This window comes from Dendropsophus ebraccatus, chromosome 9, assembly GCF_027789765.1.
Source record: "Dendropsophus ebraccatus isolate aDenEbr1 chromosome 9, aDenEbr1.pat, whole genome shotgun sequence".
Classification (NCBI taxonomy): domain Eukaryota; kingdom Metazoa; phylum Chordata; class Amphibia; order Anura; family Hylidae; genus Dendropsophus; species Dendropsophus ebraccatus.
This window is the reverse complement of record NC_091462.1, coordinates 37,472,635-37,485,912: the sequence shown is the minus strand read 5'-3', so window position 1 is coordinate 37,485,912 and position 13,278 is coordinate 37,472,635. Positions and strand designations below refer to the sequence as shown.

Here is a 13,278-nt window from a genome sequence, read left to right as displayed (position 1 = left end):
GCTCCCTGAGGTCCAGATCCAAAGACTCCATCCTGAACGTCTTTTACATGCTTCAAACCTTATAATCCTCCAATATCAGCTACAATGACCCCACCAACATCCTGTTATAGTTACTTAGGGCTCTATTACACAGAGCAGTTATCTGCTGAATCAGGCCCATGCGTCCAAAAATCTCTCTGTATAAGGTTCGCCAATGATCCGCCAAGGAATTGATCATTGGTTGATCATTCTCTTTCAACAATTTTTTTTTTTAAGTCATCGGCCATCAGCTGATTGCTGCATGTAATAACTGATGTGCGGCCGACAGCTCATACAAAGAAAATAATAAAGATTAGACTTACCTGTCCTAACTTCCCTCTGTCATGCTGCCTTTTTACAGCAGCCACGGTTGAAGCTCCTGTAGCCGTCTCTAAAGTGACAGGCCATTCAACCAATCACTGGCTGCAGTGCTGTCCCATCTGGGTTAGGTATTGGCTGAGTCACTGCAGAGACGGCCTCAGAAGCTTCACTGGTGGCTGGGATAAGTGGGGGAAAGGTAGCAGGACAAAGGAGAGTGTGGACAGGTAAGTATAACTTTTTTATATACTATATAAAGCAAGGGCTGCATGAACATTGCTAACAATGTCCGTGCAGCCCTTGCCGCATGATAATCGAGCCATATAATAGGCTCTGTAAGTGAGCATCAAAATAGTAGATCGGCGCTCACTTACCAAGTACATTGGGCCATCTAATATAGCCTTACTTGCTTGTAACAGAGCTTTTAAAGGGTAAGATGAGATCCCCCATGATTAATTCATTATACCGCCTCAGGGTGAGTATCAGGGTGCCCACCTGTAGACTTCAGATCAGAGGTCTACAGGGTGTAACAATCGTTCTACATCCCTTTAAAACTTCCTAGCTTCTAAGCAAATGATTTGTTAATTGAAACATATGTCGACATTGAGGGGGTTTTATTCCGCTTAATAGTACCATTTACTGTGAAATGTTCTTATACTAGATGAAGACCATTAAATTTCATGTTGTCAACAGCCTGCCCTTTCATTGACTCAAGGCCAGTGCTCTGTCTAAATTTTAATGGGTCACTTAATTTACCCCAGGCTAAAGGACATTTTATTGCACACTCATCCAACAGTTCTAAGTTAGCAAGGCATAACCATTACTAGACAAAGTGCTCAACATATCCGTCTGCCAAATACTGCAGGGTGGTCAATTCTTTAGAAAAGCATGCCAATGGTAACTGGCAAAGAAGGGCACAAATCAGCCGCAGAATACAATGGTATTAAAACCTGCAGATAAGTAACAAGGACGTTTCCCCCCAAAAAAGTATAATTTGCTAAGCAGCCTTTTTGTCCTATTACTTTCCTATGCAACGTCTCACAACTCATCTTCGGTTAATAGCGAGCGGCAAGGTTGTGAAGTCATATAATGTAAATGTATAAAAGTTGTGATTGTACTAATGGATCATATGACGAATTGTACTGTAAAAAAATCTCTCAATACGGTGACAATACATAAGGCGCGCCATTAAAAAGACGAATGATACATCAATATACGTTCCACTCAACAAATAGCAAAAAGGAAAAGTAAAAGCGTAAGCGTGGCATGAGGTATCGGAGAAAAGCGATTGGACCAAACTCAAATAAACTTAAATGGCTTTAGAAGTAAACTCTAGGATTAATTGAGATCCCAGGCAGGTGCTAGAAACATAATTCAGTAAATGATCAAGAACATGCCAAGGAAGAGAAAAATGTGTTGCTTTTCAGATAATTTCCCAGAAGCTTCATAAAAGAAAATTGATTACAGAAATTTAATAAGTACAGCGGAGTTAGAGATGTAGTAATCAAATGAGTTTTTAATTAAATTTCAGGTACAAAAAAGGGGTCATTCTAATTTGTGTACTTGGTATAAAAAAACAGTTATCTGGTTATATGTTCCTCTTCAAGGGGTTTCAATTGAATTGTTCAATTATAGCGGGCTGGGTTGTATGGATATTATCATTTAAATGAAAAGCTTTGACCTTGGGCAGGTGTAGAGTAGAATTTATGTAGGTTGTAGTTCCTGATTGTGCGCTTGTTGGTCAGATAAGCGTGCAGTTGGTTTACAGTATATATTTAGAGGGGCACTACAATTATTATCTTATACAGTTAATTGGATGGAAATCAGTTTTGTGGTTAACAAGAACACAAGGCTTAGAGATGGGTTAAGCATACGCTCCGTTTGGTCTGTATTTTCAGCCTCAAAAAATATCTATTGTTCAAGCAAAAAAAGAAAAATTGCTATTGCATTTCGGCAATTTTCTTGGCCAAAGTTGAACCGCTTTTGGTTTTCTGGCTAAAAAACAAACAGTGTTTGATTATAGCCATACAAGAGAATTATGGTTGATCTCAGGGAGATCAGCCAAAACACAGCGGAGACACCATCACCTGTTTCTCAACGTCAGTGAATCTAGGAACATTTCCCCCTGGGAAATCAAATATGTAAAAGAACTGCGGAGACATCATCACGTGTTTCTCAACATCAGTTAGCTAGCCAGACCTTCCTCCAGGAAGGAACAACCAAGCCAAAGGCGTTCTCCAGTCAAGGAAACCACCTCAGCAAGGTATCCATCCACAGACAGCTGTTTCGGGGTATTTGCCCCTCATCAGTGTGGAGTAGGAATTTGGCTAGTGGGAGCAAAGCCTAGTAAGTGCATTCAAGAGAATGATGGTTGACCTCAGGGAGATCAACCAAAACACCGCGGAGACACCATCACATGCCTCATCGTCAGTGAATCTAGGAACGTTGCCCCCTGGGAAATTTGCTCCCATTAGCCAGACTCTTACTCCACACTGATGAGGGGCAAATACCCTGAAACAGCTTTCTGTGGATGGATACCTTGCTGAGGTGGTTTCCTTGACTGGAGAATGCCTTTGGCTTGGTTGTTCCTTCCCGGAGGAAGGTCTGGCTAGCTCAGTGACGTTGAGAAACACGTAATGATGTCTCTGCAGTTCTATTGCATACTTGACATAGACATATGGTATAAGAATATAAAAAAATTTTCATCAGTTATAGTTGGCTCACAGCTATCTCCGTCTAAGCAGCTAAATGGGCTGTATTGTCCTGTACAAAGATGATCCACAGTGGGGAAGTGCAGCACACTGGTTGCATAGGACCCCCACCAATTAAAACTTTTTACATGTTCCAATGATATCAGAAATAAAGATCTGACAACATAGGTGTCTCAGCTCCATATCTAAAGTCTACTGAGTGCCAACTGTTGGCCCTCAAGCGTGCATCCTAATGCCATGATTGATGGTGAGCCTAACCAAGCGCTGTTGGAACATTACACTAGATGATGTCCCAATGAAACGTCAAAAGTTTATGTTAATTGTTAATTACAGTTATGTTTTAACCCCTTCAAGTCTGGAAGATTTTTTTTTTTTTTCAAATTTTTTTTTCCTTTTTTTTTTTTCTGCTAGGGTTCTGAAAGTTTGAACTAATTTATTTTTACATAAACTGAGACATATGGGGACTTGTTCTTTTTGCAGGACTGACTGTACTTTGCAGACAAAAATAGAAAAATGTTGCAGCAAACTCCAAGTGTCAGGACTCTTCCAGCAAACATACGATAAAGACCGGTTCTAACATTTTTTTTTTTTTTTTTTAAATAAAAAATGAGGTTCTTAGCAATCCATTTGATTGAATAGAATGTACCAACTCACCACATTAAGGTAAACCCCAGAAGGTTGGACCCTATACTAGCTAATGGCTTCTCTCAGACCAGAAGTCTACAACACTGGGCATACCGTATCAACTAAACTCTGTGTAAAACACCCACAGGAGATAGGTGGAATGCAAGGCTTAAAGGAGGTAACCACACCCCACATATGTGACACGTTTGATAATTGCACTTTGCATTGACACCTTTCATTGTATGAAAAAAAACAAAGAAATATATAGCAGTTTGTGGATGATTTGGTTTTTAGGCAGTGCATTTTATAGTAACACTGACATGTTACCTTTATTCTATGTGTCAGTATGATTACAGTGATACCCAATTTCCACAGCTTTTATTTTATATTACTACTTAAAATTGAAAAAAAAAAAAAAATTAAATATACTAAAAATGCCATATTCTTAAATTAATCTTGTAACTTTTTTAACTTTTAGTCTACAGAGCTACATGGTAGTTAATTTTTTGCACTGTGATCTGTAGTTTTTTCTGCACCAATGAGGTTCATAAAACTTTTGTTTTATTAAAACTTTTCTGGGATGTGATATAGGCAAAAAAAAAATCAACAACTCTAATATTTGCCATTTGTTTCCACATACAATGTTTATTGTAATATATTGTATCAAATTATATTGTAATTGTTAGGTGCTCCCCCCCCCCAACCTGCAAAAAAAGTTGCAAAATGTGACCTATTTGAAAATAAATATATGTCCATATCATATACAATTAAATCTTTTAATAGCCTAGAACTCAGATAATTGCCAAGTAATCCTAATAAAGTTTTAGTTTTTTCATTGGGGCGCTGTCACCCCTAAAACCAACCCTGTGACCTAAACACTGGTTTATCTGGCCACATGGCTTCCCCTCGCTAGCAGACTTTTATGTATTTTAAGCTAATGTATGATTTGCAAGGAGACCATGAACGTCTTTGTCATTCAGCATTAAATAAGTATAAGTGTACCCGGGAATAAGTGTGGCACTAGTGGCATGTCTACATTTCATGTTTTTTAGTGATTTTGGCTGGCATCGGTTTTCCGCTGTGCTGATATTTAATGACAATTTATCAAGTCATTACTCTACCATTAATTAGGCAGTAATATGTTATTGAATGAACAATAAAAATTCCATCTGGTAAGATGAATGGGTACTTTTTCAGAGCCTGGTGAGGATCTAAGCTCTTACATCAGGAATACTGAATGCAATCTTACAATAAAAGAAATTATTTCAGATGTTTAAGATTTCAGGGAAATTTTTTAAAAGGTGGTGAAATATTATGTCATTTGTAGAACAATATTTGCCTGATAAAACAATCTTCTTGGTTTAGAATGTTTTTCACTTGTAAAGGTAAAGTAAATCCAAAAATGTATAAACCAAATTCAGATGAAATAGATAATAGAAGAGGGGGTCTCAAAGGGGTAGCATTGTTTTTGACAAGATATAGTTAAAGCATTAATTCAATTTAAACTCTTTTGACATGACACAGCAAAGTAGCCTGGTAGTCAGACAGGCAGAGATGAGGATTAGAGATGAGCGAACCTCGAGCATGCTCGAGTCCATCCGAACCCGAACTTTCGGCATTTGATTAGCGGTGGCTGCTGAAGTTGGATAAAGCCCTAAGGCTATGTGGAAATCATGGATATAGTCATTGGCTGTATCCATGTTTTCCAGACAACCTTAGAGCTTTATCCAAGTTCAGCAGCCCCCGCTAATCAAATGCCGATCGTTCAGGTTCGGATGGACTCGAACCCGAACCCGGTTCGCTCATCTCTAATGAGGATGCATGCTAGTGTACCAGCAATCCCAAATGACAGTTCACATAGGATGACAAGAAAGTCCAACAGCATCCAGAAGTGTGCAAAAGTTCTAGACTTTTATTGCATGACAAGGTTTCGACCTAAGAGGTCTTGACAAAGACGATTGACAAAGACAGCTTAGGTCGAAAGTTTGGATCAGTCAGGGTTTGGGTTTTCAGACCCCACCAATTGCTGGGAGAAGTACAAGGCTGAGCACTTTTCTCTCTTGGTTGAAACATGAAACACTATTTATGCATTGGTCCAGCCATCCTTTATAAACATAGGGTCTAGGCAGATGATTCAGTATCTGTGTATGTACAGGAACAAAGTCCATGGAGTGTAGGGACAATACTGCTGAATAAGGGGAGGTGATAAAATGTTGGGAGACCATTTAGGTAATGTGATATGTTGGTCTAAAGAAATGTGTTCCTTGGGACATACTTAAAGCTATGGATGTCATAAATAAGTACAGTTAAAACGCTAGAAAGTTAAGAGGCTTGGAATCTGGAAAATTAGTTTTAGATCATTGACAGAACATAGTTTCCGCATAAAATGGTATATGGAGAGGAAGAACTGAGTAATGACTTTGGAAAACGTGTTTGTTTTTTACATACTACTAATAGTGGTCATTGTTGTTGAGTTGGACACTCTGTAAAGTTTTGTTAAGGACCTCACAGTGATTTATTATGTCCTTTTCTGTGGTTTTACATGGAACATCAGGTGAAGTTCCTTAACTCATCATTCAATTCCCAAATCCAGTATTGTTGCACATGCACAAAATTACTTACTATTTCTCATTTTTATTGCTTATCGTTACTGACTTTTTTTCTGTTATTTACTATACTTTGCAGACTCTTGTGAAAATTAATGCAAAACTAAAGCCTATGTTGGATTCTGTGATTACAAATCGGTCCAAGTGGGAAGAACTACACCAAAACAGACTGGGGCCACAGGGGAACGCTTCATCCCCCACCTCCTTCCCCACTCCAGCTTCCTCACCTCAGCCGGCTATAGAGTGTGTCCTGAAGACTTAAGCCTGCAAGAAAGCTTCTGCTACACATGAGAGTTGCATTAAAAGGCTGTCATAAGCTTAGCTGTTTACTTAAGTTAGCGCAGCCATGCTTTTATAGAGGGAGAGATAATGGTCATGGCTTGGCTTTTGCCTGGAAGTTCGGTGGATTGAAGCTGAAGAGAGAAGGAACTGTGGTAATGGTAGAGATATACCAAGGAGCCACTTGGAAATTTTGCTGTCTGAAACCATGAACGGCACTCATTCGAGCTTTGCAAAATTTTAGCTGTTGCTGTATTGCGGATGGGACACTGGTAGACTTCAACCTAAGCTTAATCCATGCAGCACAGTGACTCCAATGCACAATATAATCATCCATCACTAAGCTAAAGCAGACAATGAATAACACATACTTTTTTTTATTTAGTGTATGCATCTCCTATGTAAGTACACAGAAGGAAGTTGTGCCTGCCTGGTGTGTTTTTTTTTTATTTTTTTGCTTTACTTTGTACTTGCATTATTTTAGAACCATGCTTCTCGGAGGTTCGCATTATTTTCTTTTTGGATCCACCTCAAAAATGAATGGGAAACTCCAATGGCAGCTTATTTCCAGATTGCCCAAAGACTAAACAAACTATGCAGATAAATTCTATGATTTCAAACAAATTAGCTATTTTCTGGGTCTGTTTTACGTTTTTTTAGGTTATCTGTTTGCTTACATGATGTTTAGCTATACGGTAGAACTATTATGGCAATTTCAACCCATGTACAATATGATTTCAAGCGTTGAGTATTTTTGAGTCTTCTAATCTGTTAGACTACATTGAGATGCGACTGTTACTTGTCAGCTATATAAATGATAATGGGTCAGAGTAGCTTCAAACTAAACTTTGTCTACCTCTTTTTCATTGTTGGCTATGCTTTTTATCTTTAGTTTAAAGTCAGTGTTGCCCTGTCAATAGTAGGTCAAGCATCACACCCATGTACATCTATGGATCACAAAACCTAATGTTTCATAGGTCACGGTGGTCAAACACATTAAGATCTACGGTAGATAACCACGGTCATCCTTCATTACCAATGCATTGATCGTTTCAATAGCCACATAGTTGTCTCTATTACACGTTGGCAATTCATCTGATTCTGTTTAATGATAAAGCACAGATACATCTTCTCGTAGAAAATGACTCTACAATGTATCATAAAGGATTCTATTGTAGCCATAACTTCAAATAGCCCTTAACAAAAGTAAATCACCAAAGACATCTTTATAGTAACATATTTTATCATAGCAAAATGTATTATAGTTACAGCCAACTATTTTGGATATATTTTAAAGGATAGATTGAGACTTTATATTTATGAGTGAAATGGTTTAAATTGCAAGTGGCCTTGTCAGGTCAGGGTATTTTTTGATGGTAAATTATGAATGAATCTCCAATCTATATTTTGAACTGGCACCTTTTCTGAAAAAAAATAAAATAATAAAAGACCCTATTTTTATGTCTCATGAACCCCTTTAAGGAGGTTTGCCATTAGGAACAGTGTATCTGGTAAAAGGAATAAACAAAAAGAAGTTATATAGCTGCACACTGCATACTCTTGTGTAAAATCTGCAGTATTAAACTCATTCATTGATAGATTGTATCCACTTGGTGGTTACTGGCACTAAGGAATCAACAACCATTTGTAGGCTTCCCCTCTTTGTGAGACCCTGACCTTATCAACATTAAGGATATGTTCACACTAGGGATGGTCCGAACCCTCTGAGGTTCGGGTTCGTATGGCATTGGCTGTATCCCAGTTTTCCAGGCGGTCCTCCCGCCGGATGCGCCCGCTGCACGGAGTGGGCAGACAGCGGGAATCATTACCGAGAGTTCGGGTTCGTACGAACCCGAACCGAACTCTGTTCGGACCATCCCTAGTTCACACTCCGCCGCGGAATCCCCCCAGCCTCATTGTCAAACGGCGTCTCTATAGGAGGGCTCACACAGCTTCACTCTTCTCCGCACTTTGCTCAAAGAATTGACATGTCAGTTCTTTGAGCGGAGAGCAGAGGCGCACAAGCCCTCCCATAGAGATGCCGTTTGACAATGAGGCAGGCGGAATTCCACCATATTTACTCAGTGTGAACATACGCTAAGTATCACCCAACATTTCTACTCCTCTGTGTTAGATGAAGCACAAAACTCATGTGGTAGGATAGAAACCATGAAGGAATCGTTGGTGTTTAAAAAAATTGCTTCTCCTCACCCTACCAGTCATGATGGATAGAATTGTTCCTGTGTTATTATAGTGAGAGATCTCTCAACCAAGGCCAGTGTGGAAGGAAGAAGCCATTGGGGACTACCTGATTTCATGGTTCTTGCAGCATGAAAATTATAACAGGCTCCCTTTAAACAATCTGCTGCAAAGGGTGAGGATCAGGAAGATCAGTGGGGATCAGTGAGGGCCCCTGTAGACTGATGTACCTATGCAGGCCCAGAGCTGCAAGTCCAAGGGCTATAATGGTAATCTTGTTCTGACTAGAGATGATCGAACATCGGAAAACCGTAGGTTCGATCGAACTCAAACATTCTCGAACCTACCGGCTGGAATTTCGGGATTCAGCCTATTACCTAGGCCGAATCACGGAATTCCAGGCGGTCCCCAGGCACGCTCCTCCTTCCGCACAGACCAGGAAGGCATCAGCAATCAAATGTGGCAGGTTCGAGAATGTTCGAATTCGATTGAACCTACGATTTTCCGATGTTCGATCAAGCCTAGTCCTGACCATAGCTTTAATATAAAACCAAGTCTATATAATAAATTATTCATTGTTAACCCTTGTTGGTGAACAGCATAAGAAGATGCCAAATTGAGAGAAGGGGTTAAGAAATATCTCATCTGCTCCTGTCAGTGCAACCTGACTTTACTTCTCTGACCTCTAACCTATGAGACATCACAGGCCCCCTTATACTACTGAGCACTGGAGCTGAAATTTAACAGGTCAGACATAAACAGTCAACCTTAAACATGGCGGGGGGGAGGGGGTATGGGTGCCCCCTTGAGTTATGGAACTTATAGCAGCTGCACCCCCTGTGATCCATGGGACTCCTATAGCTACACTGTTGCCAACATGTCCTCCTGAGAGCTTCACTTGGCTTTCTTTTGTGTCCTCATAGAAGGCCAGTGCAGATAGCATTTGCTATGTTTTCCAATCAGTGGGTGTTAGAGTATGTTCACACTGAGTAAAAGCTACGTATCCGCGGCAATACCGTGTCAATTCTTTGAGCAGAGAGTGACAGAAGTGAAGGTGTGCAATCCCTCCCATAGAGACACTGTGGGACACTGAGGCAGGCAGGATTCCGCTGCAGAGCTCTCTGAAATTTCACCGCTTTTACTCAGTGTGAACATACCCTTATGGTGGTTGGAAACTGGAGGCTTATCGTTGAAATACACCTCAAAATATTTAACAATTTCAGATCAACTTGTTCAATACAAGTGATTTCTTTATTATAGCAAGGGGTCAGAAACAATTGAGGATAGGCCATCAATCATATTAGTCCAGAAAACCCCCTTGAGATTTAACAATTAGGTATACATTGATTATGGGACAGTATTTTGGATCCACTCTAATAGGGAATATTGAAGGTGATATAAACACACTAACAATAGACAAAGACTGCACACCTATAGGACGCAGTAATATTTTCTAAAATGCTTTTTTCCTTTTATTGCTCAGTTGAGGAACACTGAAAGCATCACATTACTCAATACGGCATGGTTCTCGTATGTCTTGATTCTTGTTTTTTTATACTATGTAAATATGTTAATACACAAAACATATATATTAGCATTATGCATTTTATGAATGTGTCTCTGCACTGTTGTCATCCACCATATTCTTATTACCCATAGGTTATCACAAGAAACAAGCACTGGTTAAAGGCCCGCTGTCTCTATCTGACCAGTGACACATCTTGTTTATTTATATTGTCGGGTGAAATTCTCCTTATTTGTTACTGTTGTGCATAGTATATTGTATAACCTACAATGTATTAACATGGAGTATTTAAAGTCCACACAAAGTCATATTTGTGTCAAGCTGTGACCATCAATGCCCGGTGTGCATAGGTTTTCCACTTTATGTATTGGCTCGTCTACCTTCCCCTCCTTAGTGATCTCTGGATCTTGCATTGAGATGTTGACAGCTAGAGAAAAAAACATGACTTTAGGAAACTAGCCCATGACATACAGCAGAAGACAAAGATGAGGTTGACAAGCTAACGTTCAGCTCAGGTACACATCTGTGTGTGTGAAAAGGAATCTTACGTCTGCCATTTTTTAACACTAGAAACACTAGAGATATAATATATTCCTATAATGCGATCTGCACTACTTGTATAGATATTCATTGGATAGTTCTTATCGAAGCCACTTTTAGTGATCACGAGAGATTTTCAACTGCAGCCGGCAGTGCCTACTAGCTTAGAAAATGAGTTTATAGTGTTGTGAGTCACTCTGCATTTAAAGTTTGGATTTTTAATTTTTCCAAAATTTGGTACCTTTATCGGGTTTCTCTAAGTTGTGTGTGTGTACACGTGACGGCAGCCATTTTGTTGCGCTAGACATGAAAGTGTTTTGTGTGCCCTGGATTTGTTGTTTTTTTCTCCTTTTTTTTATTTAACATATTGCAAATTCCGCATAAAAAAATCTTTCAATTTACACAAATACATAGAACTATATCAAGTATGATAGTCATTTCTAATTCTGTACCCTCCCTTCTACCCTTTCCCCAAGTGTGTTGTTAATAAAAGAGTTCATGAAAGAGTAAAGTAAGAATCCCGTACACCAAGCTAACAGCTATTATATAATATATAACCAATAAAAATACCAATTATAGAATGTTATGAAAGTGCTTCCTTATAAAAAAAAAAATTAAATATTGGGATTAAAGCGGTTGTTAAGTAAAATGCTGCGAACCAGCTCCTTCTTCCCAGCAGAATGTCTAAGCAGAATCCACTTCATGTAACCCAACTCTTCCCTTGGTAGGCAGATTGGGTACCACCATGTATGGACCCAAGTCATATATACTCATTCATAAAAGAGTGAGGCTAGGTTGACGCAACATCTTTTTTTTTTGTTGTTTTGTGGCCATCTTTGTATATATTCATAATTTTGAAGTCAAATAATGTTCATTATTTTGAAATTGCAAACGTTATTTGACCTCAAAATGACGGACGTCCACAAAGACAGCTGTCGAATGGCCAAAAAACAACGTTGTGTGCACCTAGCCTAAGGCCCCCAAATAGAAATGTGGGATTGCTGCAAAACTCCGCATTCAGTTATGTAGATATGCAAATGCACGCCCAAGAAATAGCTGTACCCTCAAAATGTATCACCATTTAGGGTGTTAAGACCCGAAATCAGTATATGATATGTAAATGATTACAAGTGTAGACTGACAAGACTTGAGCGGGAAAAGAGTGCTTCTCTCGCTGCCCTATAAATAGACTCTCGGAGGCTCTTGTTGGGTGGTGTACCTCTAGGTAAAAGATTGTTGACTGCTCAGCAGGATAATGCTCTCAATTCACCAATATTTTATTCTGTTTACAATCCCATTAAGTAAGCTTTCTTCTTATATTTATAAATAGAACATATGTATAATTTAAAGTGTACCTGTCAGGACGGCTCTCTTCCCAGTCAGCGGCTAGTTCCTCTGTTAATCTTGAAGCTTGGATTTCCATGGATACAGACACGCAATGAGAACATAATGCCTGTTACCCTCCATGGAGACCCAAACTTCTGGATTGACAGACTGAGAAAAGGGGGAGCTTAGTTATATTTAGAATCCCCAAGAAAATGCATGGAGCATTGACCGGCAAAAGTGGTGCCACTCTAGTTTTTAGTGAATAGTGACCAGACTCCCACTGATTAGTTGTTTTCTCTCTATCCTGTGGATAGGTGGTAACCAGGGGCTGAGCCCCATAGCAGACTTTTGATTGGGCCCACCTCATTTTCCCCATCCCACTGTAGGTAACCCTTCTGTTTGTTAGCCCTCCGCCTAGTAGATAACATATGTTAGGCATCTCCCCTGGTATCTTCCCCAGTAGATAGTGCCCCTCATGGTAGACATCTCCCCTAGTGTCCTCTATGGTAGGCATCTCCCCTAGTGTCCCCTGTGGTAGGCATCTAACCTCATATCCCCCTACATAGTGTACTTCAAAATAGACATCTCCCCTAGTATCTTACCCCACAGTACATAGTGTCTCCCATGGTAGACCCTTGGTAGTATGATGACAGCTCAGGAGGCCCAGTGTATTGTAGTGATGGGGCCCCCTCATGTGGTGGACCCCATAGCGGCTGCTATGGCTGCTACAGTGGTAGTTACGCCCCTGGCGATAACTTTAGCTCTTAGAATAACCCCTTTAGAAAAATGAAGTATGAGGAACATATTAAATAGTCTATAATCAAACCAGACATATTTGCCAATTTCCTGAAAAGATAAGGAAAACATCATTGGACCTATTATGCCTAGTCCTTTCAATTTACCTATCACACCCATCATCAGTGAATTGGTAAAAACATTTTGTCAGCACACAAACTGGCTACCAACACTGTGCACTACCGTCACTGTTATAATTTCAATTACATTATGACTTTATGTTGAAACCTTCTTCAGAAGTAGCTACCGGAACAGGATAAGTGAGAACTTCATTGCAGTATGCTACAATATGTTTTGCTGTCAGTACACAATGTTCACAGTTCCGTGCTTAGTGTTG

General features: G+C 39.6%; 1 protein-coding gene across 3 annotated transcripts in view; it reads left to right on the top strand.

Annotated features, from left to right (window-relative positions):
• The window catches only part of PDE11A (phosphodiesterase 11A), a 398,617-nt gene extending 391,255 nt beyond the window's left edge, over nucleotides 1-7,362 (top strand). For all 3 annotated transcript variants that reach the window (XM_069985174.1, XM_069985175.1, XM_069985176.1), the window contains one exon: nucleotides 6,357-7,362. In XM_069985174.1, the coding sequence (XP_069841275.1) occupies nucleotides 6,357-6,539 (183 nt within the window). In that variant the 3' untranslated portion in view covers nucleotides 6,540-7,362. The remainder of the gene's footprint in view (nucleotides 1-6,356) is intronic.
• The last annotated feature ends 5,916 nt before the right edge of the window (nucleotides 7,363-13,278 follow it).